Source organism: Anneissia japonica, unplaced genomic scaffold, assembly GCF_011630105.1.
Source record: "Anneissia japonica isolate Jap-2015-1 unplaced genomic scaffold, ASM1163010v1 scaffold2774_len142755_cov157, whole genome shotgun sequence".
Lineage (NCBI taxonomy): Eukaryota > Metazoa > Echinodermata > Crinoidea > Comatulida > Comatulidae > Anneissia > Anneissia japonica.
In genome coordinates this window covers 33,208-44,316 of record NW_022745578.1, presented here as the reverse complement: position 1 = coordinate 44,316, position 11,109 = coordinate 33,208, and the positions used below count along the sequence as shown (strand labels likewise).

Here is an 11,109-nt window from a genome sequence, read left to right as displayed (position 1 = left end):
CAATTACTGACTACACAAAAAGAACAGCAACTATGCCAATGTTACTTAAAATATAAAACAAAGCATCCAATTAAGCACATTTGTTGCATAAACCATTAGTTTTCCAGTGTTTAAGGGGTATTGTCAAGAAAATAAATCAAGATGCAAGATAAGTTATTTTCGAAATACATAATATAAAAAACAGTGGAAAAATGTAATATTCGGCAGGATTCTGAGTTAAAAAGACATTTACTGATATATTACATCACATCTATTCTCTATAACAAAGTAATTAACATTTATACAACATAAATTGGTTAGTGATCATTATTTAGAGCAAATCAATAATATAAAACAAAATTTTACAAAACATTTTACAAAGAATTTACAATAAAAACATTAAAGGAAATAAAACCAAACTTATTTCAAAAACAAGAAGATAAATTTGTCATTTTCACTTCCTGTTAAACAAAAAAATGTTAAATCAGTATTTACCAAGTGTTTCGCAACGTGTGCCAGTATACGAGGTTGGGCATGTGCAGGTGTATGATGTTACAAAATTGTTACATGCTCCTCCATTAAGACAAGGAGAACTGTTACATGGATTTGATGAAACTGTGGAGAAAAAATATAATCCAATTCCACTAAAGGTTTTCAATTAACATGATGATCCACCAACATCAGACTATTACATGTTCTAAATTAAGGCAAGAGTACAACTACTGACTACACAAAAAGAACAGCAACTATGCCAATGTTACTTAAAATATAAAACAAAGCATACAATTAAGAACATTTTTTGCATAAACCATTAGTTTTCCAGTGTTTAAGGGGTATTGTCAAGAAAATAAATCAAGATGCATGATAAGTTATTTTTTGAAATACGTAATATAAAAAAACAGTGGAAAACTTTAATATATGGCAGGATTCTGAGTTAAAAAGGCATTTACTGATATATTACATCACATCTATTCTCTATAACAAAGTAATTAACATTTATACAATATAAATTGGTTAGTGATAATTATTTAGAGTAAATCAATAATATAAAACAAAATTTTACAAAACATTTTACAAAGAATTTACAATAAAAACATTAAAGGAAATAAAACCAAACTTATTTCAAAAACAAGAAGATAAATTTGTCATTTTCACTTCCTGTTAAACAAAAAAATGTTAAATCAGTATTTACCAAGTGTTTCGCAACGTGTGCCAGTATACGAGGTTGGGCATGTGCAGGTGTATGATGTTACAAAATTGTTACATGCCCCTCCATTAAGACAAGGAGAACTGCTACATGGATTTGATGAAACTATGGAGAAAAAATATAATCCAATTTCACTAAAGGTTTTCAATTAACATGATGATCTACCAACATCAGACTATTACATGTTCTCAATTAAGGCAAGAGTACTACTACTGACTACCAAGTGTTTCGCAACGTGTGCCAGTATACGAACTTGGGCATGTGCAGGTGTACCTGATGGTGGTTAGTTCGTACAGCCTCTGGTTTGTCACTTTGTGATACCATTTTATATTTAATACTGTAGTTTCCTTATGAGTTTGCACTGAAATATGTCTATTTTTTCCTCTATGTACTTATCCGTTGTCCCGGTTTTCGGCATTATATAGGAAGATACTGCTAATATATGTTTCAAAAAGTTTGATTTTTTATCTCTGTCGACATTTTCTTATTTTCTAAGGCATATTTAATTTTGTTCGTATGCTACCATTGCTAAGGTCTTTCTTCTGTTGATATCTTTATTTGTCTATAGGATAGTTCCCAGATATTTACATTTATGTCAATTTGCATTTTCTCCCCTGGCGATAATGTACTCTTCTGTTTTATTACTATTGATTGTTAAGTTATACTTTTTTTAAGTATTTGGTAGGATTTCTTTTACTCTGTCAATCTGTTTTGTTTTTCGCGCAATAAAAGAAATGTCGTCTGCATATTGCATATGTAATCCACATTCTGCGAAAGTCTGAAGGTTATTTTCTCTCCAAATGAATTTTAATGCGTTGGCAAGGTAGAGCGTAAATAGTATGGGTGATAGACAATCTCCCTGTGGGATCCCAATATTTGAGGGTATGTATTCACCATTTCCTTTCCTATGCGTACTTTTAATTTTACTTCGTTTAGTAATATTTTAATCATAACAGTAGTTCATCTTGGTTTAGTATTTCTTTTAACATTTCGATTATTTCTCCTCTTTTCACCGTATCGAATGCACTACTCTTATCGAGTAGGAGAATCATGATTTGATAATCTGTTGAAGTTATTGCCTTTTCTGCTAGGACTTTGCAAGCAAAAACTTGTTCTGTTGTACTACATCCTCGTCTATATGCTGCTTGCGAGTTTGGTATACTGTCATTTATTTTATCACTTATTCTGTTGATCATGCAGATTGCTAGAATTTTTATAATTATTGTTAAGAGCGTTATTGGTCTCACGTTTTTATTCGGACCTTGTGTTTTACCTGGTTTCTGTATCGGGATTACTACACCTTCTGTTATTTCTGATGGTGCTATTCCAGTTTTCGCTATGTCGTTAAACATGTCAGCAACTAGAGTATACATTTTCAGTTGGTGCGTACTTCATCATCTCTGCGTACATTCCATCGCAGCCTGCACTTTTCTCATTCCTTAAAGCTTTTACTGCACGTTCAATTTCGTCGCACGCGAATGGTGTTTTCATTTCAACGGACGGGTGTGATATTGTCGATTTCTTTGATGTCAATTTTATTGTATATCTGCTTAAAATGTTGTGTCAATATTTCACATTGTATTTTCTCGTTTGACGTTAAGCCGTACTCACTGTCTATAAGCAATTTCTTTTTAGAATGTATTCTTAGACTTCTTATTGCTTCGAACATTTTCCTTGAATTATTCTTGCACTTTTCCATTTCTTTAACTTTTGTCTCTATATTTTCTTCCTTTTCCTGATTTAATTTGTTATGGAGTTTCTTTAGCGTTTGATTTCTTCTTATGCGAAGTAGTTCCCTTTTGTTTTTGTCTTGATTGGCATTAATATCAGCTCAGTTTCTTTTGTTTATTGGATAGTCTTACGATGTCTTCATTTTGCGATTTATTTTTCTTGTCTTTAAATCCTACCACTTCAATTGCTGCCTCTTTGCATGTACTTACTATTTTGTTCCATTTTGTTTGTATTGTTGACTCTGGTATTATGTTTAGTTTTTCATTAACTTTGTTCCGGTATACTTTATTTGTCTTTATCTATCTTTAAATTTCGCTAAGTTTAGCGCTGATTCCTTTTTTTTCTTTGAATATGCTTTAAACCATTGAAGTTCTAGTTTAGTTTTGACGATTCTGATCAGTGTTTATGGTAATACCACTGTATGATCGCGAATCATAAACAAGAGACATGCGACATATTTTAATCATTATAATCCACTTGATTGCGATACCATGGGTTCCGTCTTATTTCGCCTCCTTTATCCTTATGTACCGTTTTTCTTTCTGGTTTTACCCATGTCGTTCTATGTGCCATCTTGTGTTTAAAAACAGTGTTTGTTATGACTAGATCATTACGTAATGCAAATTCCAACAAGTGAACACCATTATGATTTACGTCTCCTTTACCATATCTACCCATGCAAGATGGATAATCTATATGTCCCTTCCCGGTTTTGGCATTTAGATCTCCCGCAAATATTTCACATATTGAACTGATTGTATCCTCTAGTTGTTCATAGAACCTGTCTCTTAATTCTGGGTTGTCCTCACTAGCTTTTAATGTAGGAGATACTGCGATAAAATGGAGGAACCTGAGTCTTGTCAATTGCTTTGCTCTCGGCTTACCCGTTTCCAATCGTATTCTAGCAGTGCAAATTCTATCAGATGTCTTTAAATTCTGCTTCTAGGTTGCTGTTAATATTCCGATTCCATGATATCTATTATTCTGTGTTCCTGTGTAGTAGAACACATACTTGCTGTTATGGTCAGTGTTGAACTGAATTGAATAAGTCCCGATCCTTCCAGGTGGTGTTCCTGAATGGCGACGATACTTAGCTGATATCTCGCTGCGTCATTAACTAGGGCCTGGGCCTGGTTATCAAATGATGTTTTAAGTCCACATTCAAAGTAGGCCTACCGACGTTCAAATACTGTTTATTTCTTCTTAGACCCACATTGCAGGCATAATGTGTTAAATCGTTGAAAATTGACGTATTGCAAGGTTTGTTTTTTTTGTTTGGTGTTGTTTTAGTGCGCCGTCACACTGCACTTCCAGAATTTAAAATCTGTAGGTGTATGATGTTCTCATACCCCATTCAGACTAGCATCGCATTGCGATCGGTTGTAGCAATTGCGACACCCAATCGCACCCAATCGCAAAGTAAAATCGTGTGTGAAAGCTCACCAATAGTAGTCGATATGTAATCAATATCGCAATTGTAGCCCGTTGCGATTGGGTGCTACAATCTTTATTACTCCTGATTATCAACGAATCTGATCACAACGAATTCCACAGGCATGTTTGGTTGAGGTCAGGCAACATAGACCGGAGGCCTAGGCCCTAGAATGTAAATTTTGTGTTGGTCTGAATGCGTTCGTTGATTGCGATCGGGAGTAATCAGTTTTGGATTACCACCGATTACATCGCAATCGATCGCAAGAGAGTGTAGTCTGAATAGGGTAGATATGTAATCGATATCGCAATTGTTACCCGTTGCGATTGGGTACTACAATCTTTATTACTCCCGATAATCACGGAATCCGATCGCAACGAATCACAACGAATTCCGAATTCCACAGGCACTGTTTTGTTGAGGTCAGTCGATCAATATAGGCGTAGCCAAAGGAGGCCTGGCCATAGAATGTAGAGTTTGTGTTGGTCTGAACGGGTGTCGGTCAATCCGTACCCAAACAAACCCGTACCCATACCAACCCGTACCCACTTTGGTTAACCCGTACACAAGCTTTGGTCGACCCGCACCCACGTTTGGTTAACCCGTACACACGTCATTTTGATCAACCCGTACCAAAAAGATATTTGTATCTGTACGGTCTCGTGCGGTTTGTAAGATTGTCGTGGCCGATAATAAGGTTTTACACAGTTTTAATTTTCTCTGCTTCGTTACCTTTTTCTTTTCCTCTAGGCCTATTCTTTAGTGTCCTTTTTTTTCTCTTTTCTCATATTTTTCAATTATTTTTAAAAATTTTATTTTTAATTTTCTCTGGTTTTAATTTTTTTTCTTTTCTTTTAATGCATGCTCGGTAATGGTAATTATGTATTCTAACCCGTAAGCTTGGCGTTCATAATATGTATTACTATCTATAATATGATTACTATCATATATATATATATATACATATCCGTATATAATACGCGTATATACATAGACAAATGAGGGTAACAGCAAATAAGGGGTGCCTTGTTATGCAGTAGATATTAAGGTGATGTCTTGGTCTGCAATGGAAAAATTAAATGAAAGTTTGAAGATGCCAGGAATACAGTGACCTAATGATGACGAAGTTGACGATAATGATGATGACGCTGATGATAATGAGGATGAATGAAGTTATTGATGGATAATGGATGAGAATAGATGATAAATAATGATCACATTAATTAAACAATAAAATATCATTATAAATAATATATTTAATAAATCACTGAAAAATATTACCACAACAATATCCACTGGCTACGTTGTCAACACATTGTTCATCAATTTGGCAAGGAGAACTATCACATGCATTGACTGATCTTCCTAAATAATATGTTAAAATATCATTTATTGAATAAATTGTACATATATCTTGTTATAGAGCATACGAGGTTCTAATAATGCATAACAAAAGGTTAAAGACCTAAATAATTAGTGGAGCATTATTAAATCTGGTTTACTTTTAGTCAACTCTATGAGATTCAACATTATCAAAATAACGCACACAAGAGAATAAAACCACCAAACCAAAACACTATAAATTGTTCTAATTTCAATAATTATTTATATTAGAACATCTGTATACAAAGTTAAAGTTTACAAGACCATTGAACGTAATTCCAGACAACTTTTACTGTAATACAGTATTGAACACTTACAGGTCAGCAACTATATCCTATTCACCTTTTGTGGACAGATAAATTGTCCTTTTAAATCTTTTATTCGTGATTTTGTAATTTATTCATTTGATTATGATTATTGCGGCATAGCCACAATGCCTTTGTGTCTTGGTGTATCATTGGTGGATTGGAGTGGCAAAAAATCAGTCATAAGACTAGGCCTAATGCCTTGAAACAAAACGTGGCACCTAACATAATAGCAAATTATACGGTAAACCTCATCAAAATAGGTCGATTACTCGGAAATATATTTTAAATGCAATAATGACAAGATGTGTGTTATGATGTAATTTTCTTACAATATACTAAAGTAAAAACTGATAATATTAATAAAAAGTCAGGACTAGTGTCGTAAAATATTTAATTGTTTGTTTACCGTTTCACCTTGTAAATACAATCAAAGGTAAAGTAATGTTTACCTAACCTGTGCAAGCAAGTTGGCACTGTTGAATTGTTTCAAAGTTGTTACTATTGCCATCACAATAATATGCAAAAGGTAAGCAATTTCCAATTATGTGTTCGTAATAAAATCGCAATATTGGGTCTCCTGCTGAACACATTCTTGATTCAACAGGTAACATACAATCCTCTGTAAAAGGCAGAAATTAGTATAATTAAATTTCATTATTAGTGTATTTTCATACAGGCTGTGCTTAGCAAGATACCGGTACATTATTTTGATATTCTTCTAACCAGTAAAATACCATCCGTATGTTAAACAGTTTTTCAGAAAAAGTTCACATGCTTCCTAAAAGTATTATTTAAAGATTAAATTCTTGTTAAAAAAAAAAGAAAATAAATACCTTGTCCTGATGTCTTACAAAAGCTTAGTAAAACAATGAAAGCCAAAAGTAAATTATGCATAGCAGTATTTATATGTTTTCCATTAAACGTTGAAAACCTCATAAAAATATTCATAATGCTTCATATGATTCGCTGCTTTGAGATCTTCCACTGGTAAAGACCGTTCAATGAAATTAATGAAGTAATATCTATTTAAAAACAAATATATAAGTTGGGAGTTACTTTTAAAAGGTACACAACTTATGACCAGAATTGACATAAATTTATATACTCATTCATTCATTATTCAGACTTAATGCATAATACAATTGGTACATAACATAAGTCAACGATCAACAAAAACAACAAAAATCGATGTTTTAAAGTAAAGCTGGTCTGGTTGTTTGCTTTGAAGTGGAGCATAAAGCCGGGCAATCAGTGCGTGGTACGACGGTCGCACGACAAATCCAACTCCGTTCTCTGTGATCGATAGACAAAGCGACACCGTCTGCGGATTTGTCGGTGGCGTCTGAACGGATCGACATTAAAAACTATCCGTTGCGTTCTTCGCGTCGGCCGACGACCGTCGTGCGCAGTGAGTGCCCGGCTTTAGGCCAAATAACAAAAAAATTACTGTGCTGACCACGCCCGACCGACACAAAATGTATGAAATTGTGTTTCGGCATTGATTTAAAAAATGGTCTTGGTTGTATCTTCTACTTTTTGGGCATAAACACATTATTGGTACAAAAAAAAAAACAACAAAAAACCTTTACCTGTAGACCTACCAATTTCCCAAAAAGTGGCCAAACAAGCATTTTTTATTATTCCCCTTTATTAGATTCCCCCTCCCTATGTCAATAGGCAATCTACGCCACTGGATACAGTGAGCTACACTCAGAAAAAGCCAAAGTAGGTGGTCAGAAAAAAAAATTCTCTTGTGTTCTAAAATACGGCCGGAAAATGATTTATTTTTCAATGTCGTCGCACGGGTCGGATTCAAAATTTTTGGTTGAATACCAGGGCCCTAGTGGCTCTATTCCGTATCATTTAACTGCTCTAAATTATTTACATGAGATTACAGATACTTACCAGTAGTGCTTTTGAGAAACATGGCCTCATATAAGCTACAGTGCATAACGTTTTAGCAGTATGCATAAACACAATAATAATGATAAGAAAACAAACTGTGGTCTTTTGATATTGTTAAATGAACTATAATGACCCAACAGGGGATCTACAATGTAGGTACAAAAGCTCAGCAGAAGAGTGATACAAAATGGGTGTGCGGTAAAAATGGCCCCAAATGACAGGTAGGTAAATATGGCCCCAAATGACAGGTAGGTAAATATGGCCCCAACTATAAAATTAAGTACGGTAATAAAAATGACTTTCTTCTTAAATAAATTTGTTTTAACTATTTAAATGCTCTAAAATAGCAGAAACGTAATTTTCAAAACTATATTAAATAACTGAGTACACTCTATTTTTCTATAGTTACCAGTATGTAAGTTATGGCAATTATTCTAATAATTAAAATAGAGTGTAATTATGAGGGTTGGGTAATTATGATAGGGTTAAAGGGTTGGTAAACTACAAAAACCTCCCAAAACACACTGTAGAAAACCAAACCATGTAATTGTGATTGACTCACTTGGTATATCAATAAGAAAATTAAATAAATTCATAAATTCCGTGAAAGTGGCCACAACTAAATTATGTACTGGTACTGGTACAAATAGCCCTCTTTTCACAGACATTTGGCAGACATTGACTTAAGGTTGTCATTAGAAGGATACTGCTTTTTAGCGAACCAACAGCAACATTGTCATTATCATAGAGGAGAACAGTATAATGCAGTAAATTAATATGAAATGGGTTAAAATCGCACGGGTCGGATTCAAAATATTTAGTTGAATACCAGGGCCCTAGTGGCTCAATTCCGTATCATTTAACTGCTCTAAATTATTTACGTGAGATTACAGGTACTTACCAGTAGTGCCTTTGAGAAACATGGCCTCATATAAGCTACAGTGCATAACGTTTTAGCAGTATGCATAAACACAATAATAATGATAAGAAAACAAACTGTGGTCTTTTGATATTGCATGCAAAGAATAGTTTATAACTTTTCTTGTTAAATGAACTATAACGACCCAACAGAGGATCTACAATGTAGGTACAAAAGCTCAGCAGAAGAGTGATACAAAATGGGTGTGCGTTAAAAATGGCCCCAAATGACAGGTAGGTAAATATCATGGCCGGCGGAAGCGGGGGCCCGGGCCCCCCCCCCCCCCCCCCCCCCCCCCCCGACATAACAGGCCTATTTACTGTAATGAGAAAGTTTACCTTACCGTACCGTTTTCGATCATGAGGGGGAAACCTTGAATTTTGAAGAACAAAGTCATTAGACACCTAGCTCAAAAAGTCGAGAAAGGTCATTTCCCGCCATCTAGAAATCAAAATTTTCCCGGGGGAGGAATGTTGACCCCACCACCTAGATTTGATTCCAGATCTGCATGATTCATATTCCATAAGCAGTGGCGTAAAAGGCGGGGCCAGGGGGGGAAGACTGCCCCCCCTGACGGTTTTTACCGGGCTGACCAAGCCGTCGTACCGGGCTGGGTAAGAAGAGAAAAGAAAGAGGAGAGAGGGAGGGAAAGAGAAAGAAGGGGAAAGAAAAAGAAAGGGAAAAGGAAAAGAAAAGAGAAAAATAAAGACAAGAATTTGGTTTGCATGTTAATTCTAGAGGTCTTCGTTCTTGTCCTACCTTTAATGTCCCCTTTTGTAGAGTTGATATCTGTAAACGTAGTTTTATTTCTAGACTTTCTCTTCAATATAATTCTCTTATTTTAACCTCTAATATTGACATTTTTCACAATAGTTTGTCTATATTTCGTTCTATTATTATTAATCATTTGAATAGGTGAGATTTTTGTACTCTTTCGTCTATATATTTGATATACTGTATTTAAATTTTATATATTTTACCAGCCTGTTAGTGGCGATGATTCGCTGTTGGTCTGATGAAATGAAATAAAAATAAAAATAAAATAATAAAAAGGAAGATATAATGAACAGATATCACAATACCCCGGCCTGCAACCCCTTCTCCACTTCAAAAAGTGTCCATATCGCATTTGATCTAGGCCGCCAGGTATTCTCCGCAGTGGCGTAACCACCGGGGGACAAGGGGAAAATATCCATCTGTGAAAATCTTTCCCCATTGAATGCCCTTTTCACCCGGGAAAGTGCCTGAAAATCTCAAATTTTAAATCCAATGTTTTTTGAGGTAGGCCAATTTCCTCTAAAAATTGCACATTTTAGGGAGTTTTGATCAATTCCGACGAAATTAGAAAACAACTTTTTTTCGCGCGCTACGCGCGCATTTTTTAATCTTAAAGCTTGTGCTTCCTCTCATTTGCCTTATAAATTATAACACATAGTCCCAAACTCAAGAAAGAAAATTTAAGGATAGATCGTTTACAAAAGAAGGGCCTCAATGTGTAATGATGTTGAAAGAATATGTTTGTAATAAATAAATCCATAAGGAAAATGCTTATATTCATGAGTTTAAAAAAACGAGTGTGGCCATATATAACATAAGAGCATTTCTTGTTGAGGTAGGCCAATTTCCTCTAAAAAATTGCACATTTTAGGGAATTTTGATCAATTCCGACGAAATTAGAATTAAAAAAACAAAACATTTTTTTAATGTTAAAGCTTGTGCTTGCTCTCCTTTGCCTTCTAAGTTATTTAAAAACATAATAGTCCCAAACTTGAGAAAGAAAATTTTTAAGATAGATCGTTTTACCTAAAAGAAGGGCCTCAATGTGTAATGATGGTGAAAGAATAGGCCTATGATTGTAATAAATAAAACCACGATGAAAATGCTTATATTTAGTTTCAAACACACGTGTGTAATAATAAAATAAGCCCTATGTGGGGGGGGGGGGGTATCACACCAAGTCATAAATTACTAACCGAGAAAATTATTACCTTTGCCGCCACCCCCCTGACCCAAGACCCCTGTTACGCGCCTGCTTATAAGTGGGGCCCCCCCACTTTGAAAAACGTTCCGCCAGCCCTGAATATGGCCCCAACTATAAAATTAAGTACGGTAATAATAATGACTTTCTTCTTAAATAAATTTGTTTTAACTATTTAAATGCTCTAAAATAGCAGAAACGTAATTTTCAAAACTATATTAAATAACTGAGTACACTCTATTTTTCTATAGTTACCAGTATGTAAGT

General features: G+C 34.6%; 1 protein-coding gene across 5 annotated transcripts in view; it reads right to left on the bottom strand.

Moving 5' to 3' along the window:
- Positions 1 to 8,960, bottom strand: part of LOC117119982 (fibropellin-1-like) — a 19,338-nt gene extending 10,378 nt beyond the window's left edge. For 3 of the 5 annotated variants that reach the window (XM_033264967.1, XM_033264969.1, XM_033264971.1), the window contains exons 1-6: positions 8,847 to 8,960; positions 6,874 to 7,062; positions 6,495 to 6,659; positions 5,631 to 5,714; positions 1,172 to 1,291; positions 475 to 594 (exon numbers count right to left, since the gene is read on the bottom strand). In XM_033264967.1, coding sequence (XP_033120858.1) covers positions 475 to 594; positions 1,172 to 1,291; positions 5,631 to 5,714; positions 6,495 to 6,659; positions 6,874 to 6,988 — 604 coding nt within the window. In that variant the 5' untranslated portion in view covers positions 6,989 to 7,062; positions 8,847 to 8,960. Of the gene's footprint in view, positions 1 to 474; positions 595 to 1,171; positions 1,292 to 5,630; positions 5,715 to 6,494; positions 6,660 to 6,873; positions 7,063 to 7,945; positions 8,093 to 8,846 lie in introns of those variants that run through there. The other 2 variants (XM_033264970.1, XM_033264968.1) reach the window with 2 other exon arrangements.
- Positions 8,961 to 11,109: the final 2,149 nt, after the last annotated feature.